A 25,891-nucleotide genomic window follows, 5' to 3' on the forward strand; every position below is an offset into this window, starting at 1 on the left:
CTGTCTATGTCAGAATCATCTGACATATCTCCCTTGGGAATATTCTGACTGACCAGAATTAGAGGTACTGAAGTCTGTGTACCAGGATTGACTGTCTGTAACACTCTTTTGGCTAAGGTAAGAAAATTATCTTTTCTTACACATACCATGTCTTAAGATGAACAGTGTTTAGTTTTTGCTTTTTCTTTACAGGTATTTTGAATGATCAACTTCGAAAAGGAACACCTGCCCTATCAAAAGGTCTCCTCCCCCTGGACACATACAGCATTATCCCCCTGGAATGTCTCTGTGCTCCAGTAAAGAGGTTTTTTACATGCCCATCTTGGATACCAGAAGATCTCAAGAGGACATGTCTAAAAGAACTATACCAAAGGAAGCCAGGGAGGTAAATGAGTGGTCCGAGGAATGACTATTAACCACTAGAGAGTCACCCATCATTGGCTGAGTTAAAGACTGAGCTCATGGAGTCAGCTCTTTGTATATTATTTTTCCAGGAAGAGAAAAAAACAGAAAAAAGCTGCTTCAGAAAGCAACCAGTAGTTTTTAAAAAGCATAAAAATAAAAGCAGTTTTAATAAAATCAAACTTCTTCAGCTGCAAAAAAAAAAAAAAAAAAAAAGGTGTTTGCATCTGAAGAAGTTTGATTTTATTAAAACTACGGGTTGCTTTCTGAAGCCGTTTTTTTTTCTAATTTAGTAGTTTATTTTGTGACTTTTTTCCAGGAATAACAGAAGTTAGACCAGCAGGAGTGGGGTACGTATCCATGCTGTGACCAAGCAGGATGCTTCAGATGTGGGCAAAAGCAATAGAATGAGTGGCTGTGATTCACTAAGGTAACAAGACATGTCCACTTCCATGAACATGCTGAGGTACCTTTTCCTGATTAAGCAAATGCTCTAACATGGTGCTGCACATTTCTTGGTAGAGCTGGCCCCGTGGCTGTGCTGAATGCTATTGAGGCTTTCCAGGAGAAAGCACATACTAAATTTGCCATGTGTTCTCACCCCCAGAACTGCCTTCATAATCGAGTGATTCAAGAAATTGCTTGGCCATGTGCACAGTCATGTTGATCAGCACGACCATCCCCGCCATGTCACAGTATTGTTGTGCTCAGTTACCTGCCACAAACATGTGGCTGGAATCGGAAGACCACCATAACACCAGTGATTACTCTTAAAATGACTCAACAGCAGTATGGCTATCGGGGTGTGGGGGTGGAGAGATACACTAGACCACCAATAATAAATCTTTCGGTATTATAATGGCCTCAATGGCAGTATGGGGATCAGGCATGGGGGATACACCAGACCACCAGAGCATAATAAATAGGTGCTGTAATGGCACTTTAATTATTATGGTGGGGGGTTTGAAGGACAATGGGAGGGCAGACAGGTTATGGACTGTGGTGTGTGTGTGTGTGTGTGTGTGTGTGTGTGTGTGTGTGTGTGTGTGTGTGTGTGTGTGTGTGTGTGTGTGTCTGTTTCTGTGTGGAACAGTGACTGAGGGGATGCTACTGCCTATACGATTGTGATGTGCAGATCAGCAATAGTCTGTTAAGTTGTGGAGAAATTATGACTCAGACATGCAAATTAGCTAGTAATGTAGTCTTATCTCATTGTGGCTAACATGTCTCTGATCACAAATGGGCACATTGTGAGACAACGGTCTTTTACACTTATCTCTTTAAAGAATCCCCAGGAGTGTACCTAGTCCTAAGCAAAATGGCAAGCACCAGCAAAGATATATTTCTATGTTATTATTTTGTTTATGCCCATACCATTTTGCCTGTCTCTCAGAATACCCGATATCTTAGGTGTGCTGACCTTCCCTGCGAAATATGCAGACCCACTCACAAAACTGCAGAGAAGAGAAAACAAATCTGGTGTATTTGAAAAGAGTAAACATCTGACAGTTGACCATACACCTAAGGACAGTGGTACTTGTATCAGCAATTTACTCTGATTTTAGAAGGCAAAGAACTAAGGAAATGCTTGAAAAAATAACTATGAACATGTCTGTTTCCTGGTGTAAGTGAAAATAGAAAAGAATAAACCTGATTTATTCAAGGTCAAGGCCAGAGATGTGGATACACATTAGGAGACAAGACAGTCAAAGAAGAAAGACGTTCTTGCACTCAGAGCTCTCACACTTTTGGCTACCTTGTCGAAAGCCCATATTGCACCTTTACAGATGTAAATATACATGAGCTCATGTTTCATTCACAATACAAACAAGTTTTTCAAAACCAAAACTCTTGTGCTTTTTTACAAAATTCTCTTCCCCTTACTTAAAACTGAATACTTATTTGAGACTTAAGCAAATTGTTTACGTGGATGAGGTAACATTTTGATAACAAAGGGGAAGACATAGGCCTTGAATGGAGATTTTGATATTGCCGACTATTAGAAACTGCAATTGTACTGCATTGCTCTGAGTGAAAAGGGGAACCTAAGTTTTGACATTGCTGATTTTATTAAAGCTGTATCTGCACTGCATAATTGATTGAGAAGGGAACCTATACTTTCATACTGTGGTCTTGTAAGAAGTCACAGTTACAGTGCGTTATTATACACATGATGTAACCAGGAGTATCAGGGGAAAGCATAAATCATTTTAGACAATCTGACTCTGTGGGTCAATAATGTCTGCACTAAGTGTCCACCGTTCTGAGTGAACAGACAACACATGCATAACTCAAACCTTTTCCACCTAATTTTAAATTAATTGGCAGTTAACTGTTGCACAAAAAAGATTTAACCTGCAAACAGGAAATTAGTTCCTCAAGTAGGAGTGTGATTGTGGATTAGAGCAGTGGCTCCACCAAAAGATTTGTGATTCCTGGAGTCGGATGAACCATTCAGGGCATATGTCATATACGGCTTGAAAAGAATATCGAGTGAAGAGTTTGTGTAGTGTTGGAAAGAAGGCCAAGGTGAGGCCTGCAGCTACAAACTGTAACCTATAACCTGATTGCAAGAAGAACCTGTGTAGGAATGAGCAAATAAGGAATAAAATTGGTAGCCCTGCCCGTAACAACTAAGAACTTGCATTTTAAGGTACTCCCTAGGATTCATCAACACCTATATTAAGTGTACACTATTCTAAGAGAAAAGATAGCACAAGTATAACTCTCACCTCCTTCCTCCTCATTTTTAGTTTTCCCTACTGATTTTCTTGCAGCCTTAAATATTGAGGGGGATTCATAAAGGTTACCACAAAGTGTAGACTACATGTACACTTAGTGTAATCTTTCTGAGTGACTAAAAAGCACAACAAATATGGGAGGGATGTTCTTGAATAAAAATAGTGCTAATGAGTCTGGCCCAATGTTTCTGTTTTGTACTAAAAGAAATAAGAAGCAGCAGTATCCTTGGTTGCATAAAAAACAGGTTTTGGGAACATGATGCTGAACTGGATGGTTTGTGAGTTATGCTGACTACATGTCTCGAGCTGGACTACAGGGTGGGATAATCTCAGCACTTTAGAAGCAGTGTTAACATTCCATTTAATATGCAGACATGCAAGAAAGACTGAAGATAACAACAGTCCAAAATAGCTTAGATTATGCCAGGTGGAAAACTAACAATAACTCAAGTTCCAGAAAAGCTGGAATAGCATGACAAACAGCCTTCTTTAAAACATTTTTTAACTGAATGGACGGATCTGATAGAATATGAGCTGGCTATTGCAAGGACTCACTTAGATCTTTATACCTGGTGTAGGTGAAGCAAAAAAGCAGAGAAGACAATTTACAGCAAGATGCCTTATGTATGTTCTCAGGGAGAAGGTATCCATTTTGTGGAAGCCTCCCCCAGCTGACTTGCGGCCAGTGAAATCTTCTGCTCTAATGCGAATGGGACACATAGAAGCACATTAACTAAACAAAAAAGGGGCATTTAATCCATAAATCTAGGTCGTCAAACCATAGGGAACTTAGTGTAATTAATTTTATTGCAAGTGCTAGTCAAACAATATCAAATGTATTTTCTTGATAGAGGTCTTGGAGCAGAACGCCAAGGATGACAGTTGCTTGTATTCCCCCTCTCTTCTATACTATCTTTTCTATATATTTTCTCTCTACTCGTATTTAACTGTGCTTGTACGGACTTCTGCACTTACCTTCTGTTTCTTGATTTAAGATGTTTTTTTGGACCATAATCTCACCAGGTTCTCTAACTACAGCCTTACTGATTTACCCTATCCACTGCTAATTCACTCAGTTAAATCCCTCCCACCTTACTTAATGTCCAGAGATAGTCTACTTAGGTTTCTCAAAGTTTTGGGTGCCATTTTTAAGCCTTTTCTAAGGTAACAGCAACTGTCGCATACCTAAGCATTCTGCCCTTGCCATGTAAGTGGATACAGAGATTATTTACTATTAGCCAGTAAAAATACTGTTTCTTTGTTTTTTTTTTTGGCTTGCTGTTTAATTTCATGCTATTTTGGTGAGCAGCTATTTAATTATGAAGAGGAAAATGCTCTTATACAGTGGATAACACCAATTTGTGACACAGGCTTGCTCTCTTACACAGTGGATAAAACCAGTTTGTGACATAAGCTTGCAATATATTCCTGTACATGTACACTGCATAGCTATGCAGCATTTGTTGCCAGAAATGAACTTGCTTGTACTTTAGAAGTGACTTTTTTCTTTTCTGTTGTCCGGCATTATATTCCTGCATTACAGGTATGTCGCACAGGCTATAATGAATTTGTAGCTAGAAACAAACTAAGACAGCAGATTGTAAAATTTCCTGTACTGTTGAAGGGATTTTCTTTTGTGTATTTTGCCAAGAATCCATATTGTATACATTTAAGATCCTACTCTTTTCCTCCCAATACTTTCTCCTACCCTCTAACAACGTATTCCCTCTTTTTACAGCTCCCTTCCTTATATTCCCATCTTTAAGTTGGGTACCCCTCCAACAGCTGATTCTGCGGCCAGTGAAATCTTTGGCTCTAATGCGAATGGGACACACAGGAATACATTATCTAAACAAAAAAGGGGTACTTAAGCCATAAATGTAGGTCCTCAAACCATAGGGAACTTTGTAATTAACAATTCTGTTGCAAGTGCTAGTCAAACAATATCAAATGTATTTTCTTGACAGAAGTCTTGGTGCACAATGCTAAGGCCGACAGTTGCCTGCATTCCCCCTCTCTTCTATATTATCTTTTCTATAAATTTTCTCTCAAGTCATATCTATCTATGTTTGTATGGACTTCTGCACTTACCTTCTGTTCTTTGATTTAAGATAGTTTTTGGAACACAATCTCACTAGGTTCTACCCACTCTATTTGCCCTCACTATGCTCAGGCTCACTCCACTCCCCTACCTTAGCCCCATTCCCCACTTTTCCCATATTTATTCTTAGCTAACCACTCCCTCAACCCAAATCAACCAATCACAACAGACTACCTTATACAGTATAGTCATCACTAATTTAAAACCCCATCTCCGTCAACCCATACTAAAACAAACAGTGCACACTTCACTACACCAATTGCACTACAATGACTACGAAAACTTCAACCAAGCTAATATATAATGCTCCCATCCAACCTCAGCTGCAATATAGCAAACAATTATAGAAACATACTATTACTCTAATGATTCTAATGGTAGCTGCACACATCTCCTCTTACCAAACCAACCTAGAAGAACCTATCTCATCCCATTCTACCTCTTCCCAAAAAAACTTAAACTTCGCAACTTTATTATTTCTTCCTCTATCCTTATCACCATAGTTTTTCATTACACACACTAGTCCCTACCCTCTCTCCCCAACAACTCTAAATGTTCTTAAAAATATGACAGGTGCATAGTTAAAATCTTAAAGACCTTAGTTAGTAAAGTATCCAAACGTACACTCAGTGGGGACATTCACCCAAACCCTTGACCAAACACTAATCTAACAGCAAAGCCTCAAAATACCACCAACCACATGTAACAACAATCCCACACAAACAAAACTGATATCTTACTATTAAACAAATATAAGTATCAAAGTCCATGAGCTGCATGTCAACCTCTCTCTATAATCACCTGATATCGTAGTAATGACCGAAACATGGCTTAAACCCAATGTTACCAACCAAGAGATTCTCCCTCCAAGTTATAATATAATATGTCGAGACAGAATAGGAAAAAGAGGTGGCGGCACAGCCTTACTCTTTAAAAATCACCTTTTCCTAGAAGCCTTAGATCAAATCACTTCCACCTTTGACAATGCTGAAGTGCTACTTGCCAAGCTTAGCATTTACAACTTTTACAACAAAGACATTGTTGCTTTGAAAACTGATTTAGAGACATTAGAAGCTGTTATAAAAACACACGCTGACTTTTCAAGATACAAATATGAGTACTGTAGGACATTCACAAGTATTGAAGCCACGATGAATAAACTGCTCATTACTAAGAAAGAGAAATTAAACAGGGATATTAATGATTATGCTAATAAAAGAGCATATCCTAGGCCCCCTCTTCATTTTCAAAATGTTTCCAATGGTGATCCCGATGTAAATGTTGATAATGATGAAGAAACACCAGCCTCTAACAACAATCAAAATAATAACAGTTTTGTGGATGAGGAAGTACAAGGTCCAATTTTAAGGAGAAGTGAGAGGCTGTTTTCTAACAGTAACAATCAGCGAGGTAATAAAAAGCCTAACCAAAATAATGCAAGGGAGCAGTCTAACACTGTAAATGGAGATCAAGTCCATAATCAACAGGGTTTTCGGGCTGGTACCAATACTGGACAGAACAACAGGAAGCCCAGTTACAACCAACAACAAGTAAGGAACAAGAGAAGACAACGGAGGAGGTAGCTCCTATTTTAGTAACTGAAGAAATGCCTTCTCTTCATTTGAGTAGTGAAGGGGATTTCACCGTATACAACTACACTTCCTTAGATGTCCAACAGGACATGGTTGATTTTATCTAAGGGGCTGTCCTTTGTACCTGCGAAGTCCTTTGACATAACCAGAACTATAATGGACTTAAAATTGTTTATTCGTAAACTTAATCTCCAAATATCAATGGGACCCATGGTTAGTATGGTGAAAACTTTGAGGGTCTCTAGTGTGTTTAATCCTCCACTTCACCCAGGTTTAAACATTTTTGAGAAAATGTGTGAAATTGATTTTTGGGCCATCAAAGAAAAGCGAATATACACGTCCCGTCCAGTTCAGTCTAACATGTCTATGACGGAACATGGATTTATTCAATTACTTAAAGATTGTAACACAAGAGTCATGAAGCCTAATAAGGGGGGTGGCTTAGTTTTTATGGATCATTGTTTATATGTGGACAAATTGATGGAACATTTAAATACTCCCAATTACACTCAGGTAACAATCAATGAGGTTAATGTAGCTTACACGAAGGTAAGGTCAACCTTGGATGACTTATTTGTGGAGGGTTCCATAGACATTGACCTTTACCAATATTTAAATATGATAGCTCCTAAAACACCAGTACTTTTTGGGTGTCCGAAGATCCACAAAGACATAAAGTCCCCCCCTTTCAGACCAATAGTTGATGGCCGTGGCTCAATCACATGCGCTTGTGCCAAATACGTTGACAGTTTGTTGAAGCCTTTTATTGAAACTGAACCACAGATTTGCAAAGACTCGTGGAGTTTTCTTACAAATATTAGTTCTTTAGAATATCAACCTGAGGTGTATTTTTTAACTATAGATGTTAAAGATCTATACACAGTGATCCCTCAGGATTTAGGCACACAATGGGTAAGGGAATTTCTGCACAGTAAAAAAGCAAATGATAACATCATTTACATAATTGAGACTTTGCTTGAAATGGTCTTGAAGAATAATTTTATGTTGTTCGAGGGTATGTTTTACCTGCAAAAAACTGGTGTGGCCATGGGTTCTCCATGTGGCGCTAGTTTCGCCAATGCCACTATGGCTTACTGGGAAAACAATTTGTTGTTTAAAGATCAACTATTTCAAAACAATGTCACCTGGTATACTAGATACCAGGATGACATGTTTTGTATTTGGAATGGAGAACTGTCCACGATACCAGTCTTTATCGACAACATTAATAGGACCACAAGTTTTCTAAAGTTTACTTATAATATAGGTGTAACTGCGATCAACTATTTGGACATTTGGTTAGTTGATGACAAGTCTAATAGTAGATATAAAAGTTCTATATACAGGAAACCGACGTACTCAAATTGTTTCCTTCATTTTACTAGCAACCACTCTTACCAACAAAAGAAAGTGGTGGTTAAAGGCCAGATGGTGAGGGCCGCCCGTATGATTTCGGACGAAGTAGACTTTGAGACTGAATGTGACCATCTTTGTAACATGTTTATTAAAAGAGGCTATCCTAGTCAACTTGTTTACAACACAAAAAAAGAAGTAGTTTTCAAGCGTAATGTTGGTTATTTTATTCCTTTATTAAAAGGACAAATTAAGCTCATCTTCTCACTTAGTCCTTAATGGATCGGCTAGTCTATCTGATGAATTCTTAAACAAAAAAGCTGGTAATGTAAGTTATCAAACCAGCTTTTTGTACACATTCTCTTTAGATTTCTGGTCTATTAGAGAGGTATTAAATAAAAATTGGGACCTCATTAAAAATGATGATTCCCTTTCTAGAATTCTTGGTTCTAGTCCTAGAATAGTATACAGACGTGGTCAAAATCTTAAAGCCCTCTTAGAGAGCAACATTAATAGCAGGAATTCTCATGGGAGAATTAATGGGATGTTCAAATGTGGTTCATGTTCACAATGTAAACACATTCTGGTTGGTAACCAGGTGGTTTTGAACCACAACACATATAAAAAAAAAGGAAAACTTAATTGTGAATCTAAAGGTGTGATTTACGCTGCTTGTTGTAACTCATGCAACGTGTTTTATATTGGGAAAACGGAGCGACGTTTTAGGCAGCGAATATATGAGCATTGTTATGCAATAAAGAAGAAAGATTTTAACAACGCTTTAGCCTAGCATTGCTCTGAATTTCCCGTACACACCTTTAGGTTCACAGTTTTACAACAGAGAATTGAAAACATCCGAGGGGGTCCTTGGCAAATTTTGCTCGAAATAGACGAACTGAAGTGGCAAGTGCGAACGAGGGCTCATATGCCCCCAGGGATAAATGATAGTATTTCCATTAAAAGTCTGTTGAAACTTCTAACTTTGAACAGATAAAAATTGAACACAATGCAATTATACAAAGTTTTTGCACATGGCAGTTTAACCAGGAATTAGAGGTTGGTTAGTGCAGCGTTTGTTTAACTAGGTATTTTTTAGTCTTCATATTCACACAATGGAGAACCAGGGAATTCATCAGTATTTTTACAAATTTGATTTATTTAGTATGAATCTGATTAATTGTTTTAAGTAGAGTATGTTGTTATTAAATTTGTATAGTTTAGTTTTTAACATGTATACACATAGAAGTGTGTTTGTAACACAAGACCAGATAGGATTACGTATTGTTTTGTTTATTATTTCCTGTATTACAAGTCAATGAGTCATAACTTGTTACAAGTAGGCTGCGATAACATGTTGTTATGGTTACTAACAACATTGCTTAATTGATGACATCACTGACTTGGTTAGACAAAAAGCATTGGTTTACCATATTTTAACTGTTTGTCTGAAGAAGGCTAGGCACTGTCCTAGCTGAAAGTGTGATTTATAATAAATAGCACTAACTTTTTTTGGCCGGCTTTTATTGTGTTCCGTTTCAGTTCAATAGTTTGTTGCCAAGCTTAGCATTACACAAAAACATATAAACATAACTGGAATGTATATCCCATCTGGGGACAACATATACACTTTAGAAAACATTTTGAACTGGACCACAAGTTCATTATGACAGGAAACAATCATTGGTGATTTTAACATTGGTCAAACTGCAATTCCCCAAACCTCACTATCACATCAACATGTATGGCTTCACCCAACTCATTCAAACCCCCGGTAGGACAGACAAGTCACGCAATAAACGCTCCATTCTCGACTGGATCTTAAATAAACCAGCCTACTCTCCTCACTCTGGCCATCTCCATCTCCCAACCTATCTACTCAGACAACAAATTAACCCAACTAAACAAAGCATTTACCAACAACTAAGGAACAAAAACACCTGAACCTTAATGACTTCGTAAACATGCTCAAACACTGTAACCGGTCACCACTTAAACTACTTTCCCTAGATGATGCTGTAGAATACTTTAATACTACCTTCCTCTCTATCTTAAACACACAGGCTCCTCCTAGAGCTATAAGGGTTAAATCCAACTTTGCCCCATGGCTAAATAAAGATATAAGGTCACTGCTAAAAGCATGAGACAAACACTAGGAACACTGGCACAAAACTAAATCCCTAACTGCAAAGCAAACTTACCGAGAACTGAGAAACAAAGCAAAAAAAACAAACAAATTAAACATAACAAAATAAATTATTCTGACATCCAAACTAAACACCGAAATAACCCACAAAAACTTTGGTCAGCAAAAAACAACATACTCCTGCCTGAAAAGCCAGCCCCCCTCCGCACTACTAACTCAAACATAGATACCCAATTCAACAAATACTTTACATAAACTATTTTAGCCCTCTATCAAATCAACCCCCACTCCTACTCCAGCTATGCCTACACTGAGAAACACCACCACCTTCTCCCTTCAACCTGCCTCAATTGACACTATAAAAAGACATCTTAAGAAATTAAAGCCCACTGTGCCAGCTGCAGACAATTTACCAGCAAAGATTTTAAGACTAGCTGCTGAAGGAATTGCCTCTGCAGGATCCATCCTTATTAACAGATCTATATCAGAACACCAAGTCCCTAACCTTCCTACATTATTCCACTCCATAAAGAAGGCAATTCAGCTGATCTGTCTAACTACCGACCAACTGCAATCCTATCCCCTCTAAGATACTAGAGAGAATTGTTCATAAGCAAATCATGGACTACCTGAAAACAAGCAAGCTACTAACCAATATGCAGCATGATTTCCGTTCATACCACAGTACTACCACTGTGCTAATGTCATTCACTAACGCGATTAACCTTCACAGAAAAAATAGTAACTATGCATCTTCTATCTTTCTAGACTTATAGAAAGACTTCAATATGGTCTCACACAACAAACTTATTAATGCCCTCTCTGAGTTGAATCTATCTCAGTCTACACTTGCTTGGTTCCAGGGCTACCTAACTGGGCACCAGCAAGCAGTATGTTGGAAACAATCTTTCACCACCTCTTCCTGTGACCCTAGGAGTTCCCCAAGACTCTATATTACAATCAACCTTCATAACTCAGCCCCTCAAGCCTCAGTCATTCAGTATGCAGATGATTCTACAGTGATATGTGCTGTTATTACCCTACCTTACAGGAACTACAAACACTAGCAAGAGAGTCTCTGTTAGCCAGGTTTCTACTTTTAAAAAACTCCCTCCTACTTCTAACCCCCCAAAAACCAAACTCATGCTATTCTATCCCACTAAAGCTATTGTACTCTTTCCCACATTCAACACTGTATCAATGAACAGTGCCATCATCTCATCCTCCCCTCACACCAAACTACTGGTAGCAGAAATAGCAACATGACATTTGACAAACACATATCCCAAACCATAAAAAGTACACAAAAAACTTGGTGCACTATATTGAACAAGCAGTATCTTACAAAAAACACAAAAACTACTATTGCTCAGTCCCATCTCATCCCAGCTCTACTCTATGCATCACCCATATTAATTAACCTAAGAAAAATCGACATAGCAAAACTAGACTCCTGTTATAATAAAATCACCCGGTATACAGCAAACGCACCCTTTAGGTCTCACCACTTTTCTGTACTCAGACAACTCAACCGGTTGCTATTTAACCAACGCTTGCTCTTTAACCAATTTACCCTGGCCCAGAAAATCTTCTATCAACTCGAGAAAACACTGGCCCTGCAAAACCTACTACAGCCATACTCCAGTGCTAGAACTCTACGCTAAAGCAACAAATCCCTTATAAAAATAACCACAGCCAACAACCTTGCTGGAGAAGTCCTCTACTCAAATTACTTAGCCAAAATCTGGAATGCACCATCTCTTAAAATAACATTTTCCACAACCTTAACTCAATTTAAAAAAATGCTAAAATGCTAAAAACTCACTTATCCAACAAGTGGCTAGGCCCCTGTACTGCTCCCAATTAAACTGTCTCTCTCAGCTAATGCAATTACTTCTTTAAGCTATAATAAATAGGTGGTACACTGTGCTCAGAAAAAAACTCTGTATGTGTATTTCTAACTAATTCTCCACAGTAACTCTATAATGTTTGTTTGGAATCTGTTTCACTATGTATGGTCACATATATGTAACTCACTGCAATTTCTAATGTTCTCAAAGTTTATTTGCTTTTATGTATTATGTACTCAAACTTTGCTCAACTATGTGGTGCTTTTCTCCCCGGGCATCTGCTGAAAAAGTTCATGTGTCCACTCAGACCTTCCAAGTAATCAAATGTAAAATAAAATAAAATAAAATGAATAAATAAATAAATAAAATGTGGTTTAGTAATGACTACCATGACACACTGGAAGGAGAGGTCATGGAAGTGAGTCAGCTGCAGCGTCATCAAGCACTGGCAGGATGCTTAATCAGAACCAGCAGCATGGCAAATTAAGCAAAAGTGTGGATGGGAAAAAGCAGTACCTGAATCCTTCTCAGTATTCAGGCCATGGGGCAGCACTTACTACCAGTCATACATTTTTGACAGACTGTAAGCAAGCCCTATGCCACAAGGGAATTCTCTATTCATGACTGAAACCTCAGTCTCACATTTTTATTTCTTTTTTAATGATTAATGATTGGACCACTGAGGTAAGTGTAAGCTGTGCAATTTTAGATTTATTTAATTTAGTGGAACATATGGTTAACAAAGATGGCTCTATTAGTAGCCATGCATTTATTGTGAATTTATAACTCTAATAAACTGGGGTCTATAGGTCGCTTCCTAAGAATTTTAAGACTGATAATGCCCGACTTATGCTACAACAACGATCCTGCTTATGTAAAGAAGTTAGGTTCTAATTTGTACCCAGAAGGGGTCTGGCCTCTACTAAGGTTAGTAGAGGATTTGTTCACTCAATGGGGTGATTGTGTCAAAGACTCCAAATTGACAGTTGGACAGTTTACAGGTTTTTCTGTTTTATAGTATTGAAGAACTGCTAAACAACAGACTTAAGGGCAATGCTTGGGGGGGAGGGGGTAATAACATTGTTACTATGCACAATAAATGAAGTGTTGACTATCTTGAACATTCTCTTGAAGGAAAGAATCTACCACAGTAAAACTAAAAAAGGGCAAAGACTAGAAGGCCTGGTTCATGCAAGATATGTTTATTTATTTACATTTGTTGACCGGGAGTGTCCAACTGGATGTAGGTTCATTTTCAGAGGAGGCCCGGGGAGAAAAGCTCCACAGTTAAAATATACAGACAGTAGTTACATTGGATTTACATAGCAATTAACATAGGTTAATAGGTAGATACTAGGCTACCTGCCCTAGGGCATTTATAAGCCTAGCCAGAGTGTGTTTGGCTTTTGCCACCCTTTTAGATTAGTTAACTGTGCCTCTGTATAGTAGGTCACAGAGGATAGCCCTTTAAGGTTAGTTTACTGTGCCTCTGTCTAACAGGGACATAGAAGAGATCCCAGGGGTAAACTTACGATCTCCCATTCACTTGTCAAGATTTCGCTTGAAGAGGGTCAGTGAGGGGCTCTGCCTAACATGAAATGGGATTCTGTTCCAGAGTGAGGGGAGCCTCTGGGATATGAATTTGTCCCTCCAGCATGTCCTGTTTACTGCGGTGCTGAGATTTAAGTCCCTGGAGCGTGTAGCTCTAAGGGATTTGGATTTCCTGAGGTGGAGCATGTCCATTAATTCTGGGTTAGACATGGCTTTGTACGTCAGACATAGATCGCCTCTGAGTAGGCGGTAAGCAACTGAGTAGAGCTGGAGTTTCTTTAGTCAAACTGCATAGGGCATCTGAGGCCCGTGATCCTCTTGGTGAGGTACTTCTGGGGTCTCTCCAGTTGCTGCAGGTGTCAGGTAAGGTATATCCCAAATGGAGCATTGTATTCAATTATGGGCCTGATGAGTGATGAGTAGAGGGGCACAAATGACCTCTCTAGATCTAGATGTGAACCCTTTCGTGATAAGGTGGGCTATATAGAAGGTCTTTCTAACCACTTTGGCAATGTGATTGTCAAAGGAGAGATTACTATCTACTTGGGTCCCTAAATCCCTAATTACTTCTTCCATATTTAATGGATTACCTCCTATGTGGTAATTTGTGGGCACTTTGTTTTTCCCAAAGGGGATGACTATGCACTTTTTTGCATTTAGCTTGAGGCCGTGGCACTGGCATTAGGTATCCGTCTCTGTGAGACCCTTTTGGAGGATGCTTGTGACATAGTGACAGATGAAGAACACAGTACATCAGTAGGCAACTAGAATCTTTATCATCTGCGAAGTACATAACAGACATTAACAATTGTTACAATAAGAAGTTCCTGCTGTATAATAAGTAGTTAGGCTTATGTAAGAGGCTTAGATATCTTCTGTTTTGAATCAATATGCTAAAATAATGACATTGCTCTATGCATGTGGATTGACCCCATTACTTTCCCACCTGGAGCATGTGGATCAATGTGGTTTTATACCAAGAAACTAGCCTTTGAAAAAATATACAGTTAAAAAATTGTCAGTGGTACAGAATGCTGAAGGCCTCTGACAGGGAGCATTGGGATCGTTTGTTCCTAATATTATGGATGTTTATTTTTTGGCCAAAGTGTGTATTGTTGTTACATAAAATATATATAGTGCCTCCACTCAGGATAACAGCAGTGCTGACCCATTCTGCATCATTTCATTAGGTAGGTGTACACAACACAGTTATCCGCTCTCATCATTCTCCTGTTTGCCCTTCATCAGGAGTAAATGGCCATGACTTTGAGGTAGTCCAATATAGAGGAGTTTTTCTAGTGCGAGTCAAAAGGTTACTTTTGCACTGTGTGTCAATGACTCCTTGGTTTACCTTGCAGTACACAAGCACCTGCACAACTGCATGGACTCAGCCATACCCAACAGAACTAAAACCTACTCCTCAAGGAAACACAAACCTGTCTGGTGGACATCCTCTATCAACAGGCTTTACAACAAAAGGAAAAAAGTGTTGTCCAAAGGTAAAAAGGAACAAACTCCAAATCGAATAAACTCCCTCCTCCACCTCAACAAGCGATTTAGATCACTAGTGAAAACCTCCAAAGCCAATTATGAGTTGAAACTAGCTTCCAAAACAAAGGGAAACTACAAGTCCTTCTTCAGTTATGTTAGGAACCTCCATGGCAAAGCCCAAGTTTGTTCAGAATTAGTACTTAATGGTACCACTTACACTGATCCTATTGACTTAGCCAACCTGCTAGCTGAAAGGTTCAGTGCAAACTTCACCCTCCTATCACCGCCACAAAGGCCCAGTAGACATTCTTGATACTTATCCCACACCTCACATCTTCCTAGATTAATTGTTAAAGGCCCTATCCAAGGCAAAGAATACAGCATCCATGGGACCAGATAGTATCCCAGGCTGTATTCTGAACCATCTCCAGCAAGAACTAGCTTTACCATTGAGCATCCTATTCAACCACAGCCTAAGTACAGGCTTCATTCCAGCCGAGTGGAGAACTGCCATTGTCATCTGCTTGCACAAAGGTGGTGCCATTACTGACCAAGGAAACTATCGCCCCATTAACCTGACAAGTCAGATCTGTAAAGCCATGGAGCTATGGATTTCATAAACAAGGACATAGGCACTCTCCAAGCACTTGACCCAACCCAATTCGGATTTGTCAGAGGCAGATCTTCCCTACTGAACCTGGTTGACTTCTTTGAGACTGTCACCAAGGACCTGGATAAGGGAAAGTCAGTGCATACAGCTTACCTTGACTTGGCCAAGACCTTTGACACATTTCCCCACTCCGGCATCATCAAACAGCTAACTCAACTTGGTGTTAATCCCTATCTCATCAGATGGGTGGCCAAAGGGCACACCGATAGAACCTACAAGGTCAAAATAGGTGCCACCACCTCCGACAGCAGACTTGTCACTAGTGGTGTTCCCCAGGGATCTGTCCTGGGACCCTTACTGTTTGGCATCTACTCCTCAGAGGTCTAGGCAAAGACAAAGGGCCTGTGGCTGACCAAGTATGTGGATAACTGTAAGTTGGGTGCTGTCACTGACTCCCCAAATGATGCTAACATACTGCAAGAGGGTCTAACAGCTACAAATAACTGGTGCCAAAGTCATGGCCTTAAGTTAAATGCAAAAAAATATATCATCATACCATTTGTCAAAAACATGGCTCATACTGATCACATACGCGGCAACCCCCTAAGCACACAACCTGTGGTGAGAGATCTAGGTAGTCAGGTTGACAACAATCTCACATTCGACCATCATGTGGTCAGAAAAGCCTTTTACTTGGTTCATCTCATAAGTAAAGGGATTGCATCCAGAAAAAAAGGTTATCTCTCTGTAATCCTCCCTCATTAGGCTCATAATTGAGTATAACTCCCCACTTGGTATACCTCTCCAAACACCTGCACCAACTGGAAAGGCCACAGAAATACCTCACAAAAAGAATCCATGGCCTCCAACACCTGTCTTATGGGGACAGGCTCAAATCACTATCACTCTACTCGGTGTCATACAGATTGCTCAGAGGTGATCTGTATCTCGCCTATTGCCCTACTAGAGATGCTCCACATCCATAAGGCTAACTCCTCTCGCATTATCCACTTGATAGGCCTAAATCTAATATGAGACATCAACAAAACCTGCTGGAGAGACAGGTTTTTCTCTCAGAGGCTGCCCAGTCTCTGGAATAGACTTTCCATACATGCCAAACAGAATACCTCGCTGACCCTCTTCAAGCGCAACCTTCAGGAGTGGATAGGAAACCACAGATTTGTCCCACGGGTTCCACCTTTGTCCCTCATTGACAGGGGCGACAGGTACTGACTGAGGTTTCCTTTTAGGGGATTAACTCTTGGCTAGGCTTGTAAGGGCCCCAGGGCCATTAGCCTAGTAACTTCTTATGATCTTAAGACCCAGACAGACAGTTATAGCAAATTATGGACAATTTTAGCTTGCAGTCAAACAAATGTTCCCATAGCACACACCACAGCAATAAATTATCTACCCCCTCATTTTTTATTAAAAGAATTTTCACACTTGGACATAATATGTTTATTAAATATGGTGGTGCAGTGGTTAGCGTTGCCGCCTCACAGCAAGAGGTTCTCCGGTTCGATTCTCAGCTGGGGTGCCTTCTGTGCGGAGTCTGCATGCCCTTCCCGTGGTTGCGTGGGTTTCCTCCGGGTTCTCCGGTTTCCTCCCACATCCCAAAGACATGCTGTAGGTGGATTGGACACTCTAAATTGGCCCTAGGTGTGAGTGTGTGCATGTGTGTGCCTTCTGTGGAAGGTTGGGCGCCGGGCTGGCAACTCGACACTGTAAAACCCCACTGCCAATCATGAGCGGACAGATGATCCGCTGTGCGACCCCTAACCAGGAAAGCCGAAAGAAGAAGACTTAATTCCAGCATTAGTGAGCACAGGCAAACTTTTTAACAGAAAGTTAAAAGGTAATTGGAAGATCTCATTAGTAAATGGAAGATTTGGGACCTGGAGTTTAACCAGAATGTTCAGGCTCTTCAGACGTTTATAGCCCAGTGTTTCCAAGAAAAGCTTTTAACAGAATATGAAAAATTCTCTAAACTCTTTTACTTGGGGGAAAGTAACCCCTAAAAAATGCTTGGGAGAAAACTATTACCTAAGGAGTAGGCTATTATAGGTTTGATTGATTATTATGACTACTAGACAGCTTCTCAACTGAAACTTTGTCTGTGGCTTGCCACAGAAATAAGCCCAGATGACATGCCCATGGTGTTTATATCAGAGTTTGGGCACTTTTTGTTGTTCCTAGCGCTGTCCTTTCAAGGATTAGCCTCCATCTCTATATTGGCATGAAAGCACTGAAGGAATTGGCATCCAAACCTGTCTTTTCAGTCAGCTCATCTCGATCTGACTAATGCTTTGGGTGCATGGAAGCTGTCCTGAAGCTTTGGAAGCTGGTCGGCTGTTATATACTTAGCATGATACAACCTATATAACTGAGGCTACTGCAGCAGTGATCAATATGATAAATGTCTTCAACTAGAAACCTACCTGTGGAATGTTGTAAATATTACAGTTTCTGCACAGCTACAGTGGAAAACACAGTAAAAGGTGCTGTACTAATTCAGCTACGAAGACAGCAGTAAATTAAATTGCTGACACTTCCTCTTGTACAAACTCTCTGATCTGGCTATCATTCTAAAGATGAAATAAAAAGCCTTTAACTGCCACTGCTGCCTGATTAGGGTGTTAAAATATTTTCACCCTAGAATAAGGACAGCAGAGAAACAAGGAACAGAGTTTTCAGTGTTACTTGTGCTATGAGACCTTCAAACTTTGCATAGCTGAATTTTTCCTAGGTGCTTTTTGCCTTCCCATCTGCTGACCATTATGCCCCGCTCCCCTCATCAACCCATGCCTACCTTTTTAATGGCAATAAAATCACTGAATAAGGCAACAGCCTCTTAATGACAGCTATCGTCCAGGCATGCCTGAAGGTTATTTGTGCCATGGCCATCTCAGAATTATTAGCCTGTTGCAGCCCTGGCTTCTCAGCACATCATTTAGGCCAGACTAGTAGCTTAAGGGATCCACTGGTGAGGGCAGCTATCAACAGCAATCTTCTCACTACCCGAGTTCCTACTTCTGCGAACTCCTTGCCTGCCATTGCTCAGATTAAAGCAATTATTAACTGTGGAGGCAGATGTATTTTTAATTTCAGCCTTACCTCATCTCTTAGTAGTGGCCTTGGGCACCTGTGTCACTATGAGAGCATCCTATGCTCATGCCTGCACACACATGCACAGAGTTTCAATCATAAGCTTGTAAGTGTCAAGCCCACATTCCCAGATCCACCTGAAAGTGGCAGACCACCACCTGGGCCAAAGACCTTTTACTGATAAACTGGCATCAGCTACTCTATTTCCATCCTCCCTTACCCAACTCCTCCTGCACCCAAGCTGTCTCTCAAACTCAAGTTGTCTTGATCAGTGTCAGGACTTTACCCCTCTATGCCACATATCCAGGACTACACAGTTGAATTTTAATCTATTTGACATCTTGACAGTCCTTGAGGATCTGAACGGCCATACCACTCAACCTCTTAGCATAAGAAATCTAGAAAAAGGTCCAAAAAATAGGGACAGTTTTTTTAAATATTGCTCTTATGAACTTAGAGAAAGTTGTTAGAATAACAGGATTTGTGCTAGCATGCATTTTTCTGAAGGAGATGAAGTCTGAAACTTAGTGACTTCAATCATCAATGATTTGCAAGAAAACCACAAATTTTATGAGCAGCAGTCCAAAAATATAAGGCAAAAATCTGGACATTTTTGTGAAAATCTGGATGGCTGAGAGGTATGCAAAGAGATCCAATTTCAGCGTTTCTGCTGCCACCACTGCCAACACTATGGTGAACATCAGTGACATCCAGGACCGCCCAAAAGGCAATTTTCTGTACCAGCTTCTCAGAAAAAAAAACAGTAGAAATCTTCCATGAAATGCCCATCCCTTTATCTGATTCTAAGCATCCTGTATGCTGTCAGTTAAGAACTTTCAAGGGACAAATGAATCAATGTTTACAATGTAATCATACAAATCATCACCTAAATAATTCAAAGTATCAAGTAACAGTTTCCACACAGAGGGAAACACTGTGAAGAAAACTGCTTATGCAGTAACTGAAGCACAGAATGCTGCTGTGTCTGTAAAACTAAGACCTCTAAAGGAATGTTGCTGGAAAATGTGAGAGATGCAAAGGCAGATGCTTCTTCGTTGTATGGTACCAATGCAGGTCTCATGCTACAATTCTTTGATACAAGTATGCTCATGGCTCCCCCGATATACCAACATGTTGTTGCATAATATCTTCAGATCTTTTAGCCAAAATTCTCCCCCGAACAGCCCTTTTAGAATCATAGGAGAGGCTATCGAACCAGAGGCCTTTTTAAGTCTATCCGTTTCAACCCAACATAATACCGTAGAAGTACTAGTCAATACCCAAGATTGTATTTAGTGATGACTGCCCATGTCCAGGAGGGTTGTGAACACTATTCCTGGTAAGAATTTACGGTGCCCCATCCACTCATCCAGGTTTCTCTTGAACAGTGTCATAGAGGTGCTCTGTTTCACATGAATTGGTAGCATGTTCCAAACACGTGGCAGTCGCTGAGAGATAAATCTGTCCCTCCAGCATGGCCTATTCAAGTCACAGGCCATATTTAAGTCCCTGGAATGGGTAGCCCTAGACCCATTTATGGATATGCAGTTAGTTGTTTAGGTTTGGGTCTTGTGTTGCTCTGTAGGCCAGGCATAAGTCTCCCCTAAGAGGTTTACATGATACGGAGTATAGTGACAGGGATTTTAGTCAGTCCATGTAAGGCACATGCTGGATGCCTCTTGATCTTCTTTGTTAGAAACCTCTGAGGTCTCTCTTATTTCTGAAAGTGTTTAGTACAGTACATACTGAATAGGGCGTTATAGTCGATTATGGGCTGAATAAGTGACGAGTATAGGGGGGGTTATAACTTCTTTTGCTTTCAAGGTGATGCCTTTACTAATCAAGTGAGCTACATGGAAAGCTTTCCTTACAACGGTAGACACATGGTGGTCGAAGTTAAGGTTGCGGTCAACCTGTGATCCCAGGTCCCTCATCACTTCATGGGTATTGTTAATGATTTGATTTTGTGAAGAGACATTGTGCCGAAGGGAATGATAATGCATTTCTTTGGACTCAGTTTGAGACTGTGACCAACATAAGTTATTGGTCTGTGTGAGACCGTCCTGGAGTATACTGACATAATTTGGGGATTCAATGATTGCACCTAGTTTGCAGTCTTCAGCAAACTTGGTCAGCTACAACCCTTTAGTTTTCAACTGAACTTCTTAGAAGTATATACCAAACAGTAAGGGGCCCGGCACTGACCCCTGTGGCACCCCGCAAGTAATGGGTCTGCTGGTTGATGTGGACTCACCCACTTTGATAGTGTGCATCTGGTTTGTGAGGCAACTGGCAACCCATCTTACAATAAAGAGGTTTACATGCAATTTGCTAAGTTTATCAGTAATACCTAATGTGGGATTGTGTCGAAAGCCTTTGCCAAGTCGAGGTATGCTGTTTTTACAGATTTGCCCTCATCAATGGCCTTGGTCAGACTTTCAGAGAAATCTACCAGATTTAACAGGCAGGATCTGCCCTTCACGAAGCCGAATGGGGAAGGATCCAGGGTTTGGAGGTCACCTATGTCTTTATTTAGGAGGTCTATAATACATTTCATGGCCTTACAGAAGAGGCTGGTGAGGGCTTATGGGTCTGTAAATTCCCAGGTCTTTTGCTAGGCCACATTTATGGAGGGGAATAAGTGTAGCTGTTCTCCATTCCACAGGAATAAAGCCTGTGGTAAGGCTATGATTGAAAAGGTCAAAACCAAACAGCGATGGTAGAGCGAGCTTAAAGTAACAAAAACCAAAAACAAAAGCTTGCTTGGGAATACAAATGAAGGACTGAAACCAGATGAACCTCCTTTATTCAAAGCGAGTGCCAAACACAAAACATTAACGCCACAAAAATTAGATACGTTTTCGACCCTAGTATACCTAGGTCTTCTTCAGAAAAACTGAATGTCATTAATGAAGTGCCTTTTATACAAAATTAATTAATCAAAATCATCAATTAGCCAATAAAAATCAGCCTCATTTAGAAATTTGTCAAACTGTTAAAAACAAATAAAATCTTCACTGGTAATAAAAGCATATACCATATTCCTAATGAACTAGATGACAATAAAACACTTTTAATTTTTAACAAATGTTGTAACAAAAGTAAATATTCAAGATGTAAAAGACTGTGAGCAGAATAAATATTCAGAATATAAAAATTCAAAATATAAAAAAGACCTTTCCTTGTATTTAAACCATGTTGCTTTGATGGTGATAAATATTGTGTAACTATGCCCCCTTGTGGTAACAGTGGAAAACTTCATAATTTAGCTGCCCTAAGCTTAAGAACTGAAGAAATAGAAAGTGTAGCATTGAGACCTGGGGATTTAGTGGAATCCAGCACAATTTGCCAAAAAAGTTCTTTATATTCTAGTTTGGCTTCCCACATACCACCCCTGAACTCTTTCGGAACAATTTCCACGACAAAAAAAGAAAAAGATGCTTGAGGACATTTTAAAGTGCGTCTATACAGTGCATTTTGTTATATTGTTTCCTAATTTCATATATTCCCAAGCAAGCTTTTGTTTTTGGTTTATGATTGAAAAGGTACTTATTGGTGATGCTAGCTCATGTTTTAGCCTGTTTAGAAGACAGCCTGGGATGTCATCTGGTCCCACAGAGGTCGTGTTCTTGGCCTTGGACAGGGCATTGAGGACCTGCTCTTCAGATATCTAAGGTGGGGGGGTGGTTTGTGGTAAGTTAGGAGGGGATAAGGGAGTGAAATGTTTGACACACCTATAAGCTAGCAGGTTCACTATCTCTGTGGGGTCAGTGTGTGTGAAACCGTAGGCCACCAGTTCTGCACATGCTTGGGTCCTTCCCTTTAGGCTCCATACATTGCCGCAAAAGGCCTTATGGCTATCCTTGGCAGTACTTGCTAGGTTTCTCTCAAAGGAAGTCTTGGAGGATTTGGCAAGTTGTCTTATTTGCCTGTCAAGGCTGAGGAGGGTGCTTTTTCATTGTTAGGTCCTTGTCTTTGTTTTCTTGGACAGCAACCTTTTGCATTTAATGCAGTTTGTTGATGCTGGAGGTCCACCATGGCAGCTTGACTTTACTTGGGGCTCTGGCTTTGATTCTGTCTGGTATAGCTGAGTTTATACACTTATGCAAGTGATTGTACACGGCTCTAGTGTAAGCTTTGGCGTAGTTACCACTTTCAGCTTGGGGGGTGGGGCTTGGAATGCATTTATACCCTCACCTAGGAGGGTGTAGTTTGCCTTGGTGACGTTGTTTAGTCTGATTTCACCCTTTGTGAGTTCTGGTGTTAGTGTCAGTTCGAAGGTTACTGATTTGTGGTCAGATTTAACTAACGAGGGTTTGACAGTTGCAGCAGTGCACCGGTTTGACATGTTGGTGGGGACCAGATCTAGAATGTTTGATTCTCGTCGGAGTATGGACAATTTGCTCCAGGTTGAATTCACAAAGTCAAGGAACTTTTGTGCTAGTGAGTTTGGGCTAGAGTAGGTTTCCCAGTTGATGGTGGGATAGTTGAAATCCCCCATAACCAGTGTATTCGGTAAAATCTGGATTGTTTTTGTGTGTGCCTTAATAATCTACTGTGTTGGTAGCAAATGCACACATGTACTCACATTTACCAATAAAGGAATTAGTAAATTATGGCTAAGGAAAGAACAGAAAATTATAAATAAAGGATATAACTTTAGAAAACTGTAGTCTAGAACCCTTAACTTTGTACAGTTATTGTAACAGCTGACCCCATAATCTGGGCATAAACAAACAAGGAAAGTACACTTAGCATAACAGTAGATACTTGAATAGATGATGACTGCAGTAGACTAAGCTATATGGGACATATCGTAGCAAAGGTCAGACCTTCAGACAGTATCCAAAGCTTCAGGATGCCTTGTGTGTCGATATATTTAAGGATACACAGTAGCATGCCTGGATAAAAGTATGAATATAGACACCAAAGCACAGAGTTTTTTTGCCTGTCAAAAGGAGAAAGAAGGGAAGGAAGAAATAAGGGGAACCCCACTCCTGGCAAATAGATAAGGCAGAAGAACAAACCCTAAAACAAAAACTCCACCAGAAGGACCAGAATGGGGGTAGGACTGAGGGTGTTAATACGGCAACAGTGATTTATTTGAACATCCACTGTTCCTCATCATTCTGTCCACATCAACATCTGTCAGGCTTTCAGGTAGACCTAATGGACCATAAGGAAGATGATGTGGAAGATGATCTTGACGTTTTCTGAATGGGTCCTTCCTGAAGAAAAGGTAAACACAGCCTAGCTGGTTCCAAGAAAAACCTTGGCTCCAATAAGAGAGGAGTCCTGGATTGTACCAGAGTTGGATATGGGGATGTTTGCAGGCTCCAAAGGCTTGGAAAGCTTAGTAGCCTGAGCTGAAGAAAACACTGAAGAAGGAGAAAAGTCAAGGGATTGCTTCCTTGCCTCTTTGCTCGTTTCTTTGGGCCTATCATTTTTGTCCCCGCCTTGTTTTTCTCTGAGGACTTCTTCCCAGTTAGGGACACTCCAGACACAGACAAAACAAATTTGGTGGATCTCCTGCAGGTAAAAGACCTTCAGAAAAAGTAATGGCTTGGTGGCCAAAGACTAGGCAAACTGTACAAGCTTCCTCTAGGTGTGCTGCTCCTAAACAAAAAACACACTTGAGGTGTGCATCAGAGTTCAGCATTTTGTGACTAGAAGACACACATTTTATTGGATATAATCACAAAAACAAGGGAACAAACCTGACAGTAAAAGAAAAGTCAAAATTAAAGAACTGCCAACAATGGTATTATATGATACACTGACAAAACAAGTGTACAGAATGCCAAAAAATACCAACAACGATAAACAAGCAAATATTAGCTAACCAACTAGTAAAGAAGAAGAAGACAGAAACATGAGCCTAAGGTGCAACAAAGGCCTAAGAGGAAGTTTTTATTTATTTATTTTTGGTAAGGGGAAGGAAGATAAATAAAATCAATGAGTCTACATAAATAGGACACTAAGCAGCAATACAGTAGAAGAGAGAATAAAATATGTTAAGGAACTTAGTTGAGGCGATCCTGAGCCTCATGTCTGTACTCAATGGGTGACACATGAGATCAGAGATATTGCTGGGGAAAAGGGATTACGGGTAAAGGTAGGAACATATGCTACTGATTCTAAGTCTGGAAAAACAGGCCGAAGTTGGATGAGAAACCCATCAGCTGAGGAATGGACAGAAACAAGATCATCAGATCTAATGTTATGCTCTAGTTCCAAGTAAAACATACATGTGATGGCCAAGGATTAGGATTTGATCATTACAGGCATACTTGCAGGGTTCCAGGATTTTTGAGTATCAAATGTTTGAACTTTTCTAAGTGACAAAAACAAGAAATACATCTGAAATGGGTGAATGCCTAGAAGGCACTAGAGAGGTATTCAAGTGCACCCAAAGAGGGTTTATCAAAGAGGATGCTCCATTTCTACATCTTTCTACTATTAAAAAAAAAACCCACTTCCTAACCAGCCCATGATTCCAAAGTGTTTCTAAATCTGGTATTTATACCAAGCAGGCATTAGCTGGCTATCAAAACAAACTGATATAAAACACAAGAAGAAAATACTATCTTAAAAATCACACTAAGCAGTGCTAGGTACTTACATAGTGTGTCAGACCCTTTGCAATCACGGGACCCACCATGCCAGGAATAGTAGCAAATGTGTTGGTTATTCCAAGGAGAATGCCAGCATACCTTGAACAGAAGAAACACATATTTAACACATGAGAACAAGTCAATACAACTGCAGTTTTTTAAGTTAAAACACACTACCATATATTTTTATCTAATATCATACACAAACAGATGTACTGATATTTGTTACAAATCACATAGTATACCACTAAAATCTCACATTTTTATAGATGATCTTGATATATACTGATTTTATGAGCTGCAATGCTTTTGCAGCTTTTCTCCATGAAATTTCA

At 39.9% G+C, this 25,891-nt stretch overlaps 1 protein-coding gene across 2 annotated transcripts in view; it reads right to left on the reverse strand.

Annotated features, from left to right (window-relative positions):
* LOC122795602 (sialin-like) overlaps window positions 1–25,891 on the reverse strand; it is a 925,743-nt gene that overhangs the window by 17,609 nt on the left and 882,243 nt on the right. For both annotated transcript variants that reach the window (XM_044063877.1, XM_044063869.1), the window contains one exon: window positions 25,565–25,655. In XM_044063877.1, the coding sequence (XP_043919812.1) occupies window positions 25,565–25,655 (91 nt within the window). The remainder of the gene's footprint in view (window positions 1–25,564; window positions 25,656–25,891) is intronic.

Source organism: Protopterus annectens, chromosome 1.part0, assembly GCF_019279795.1.
Source record: "Protopterus annectens isolate FY-2018-M chromosome 1.part0, PAN1.0, whole genome shotgun sequence".
Taxonomy (NCBI): Eukaryota; Metazoa; Chordata; order Ceratodontiformes; family Protopteridae; genus Protopterus; species Protopterus annectens.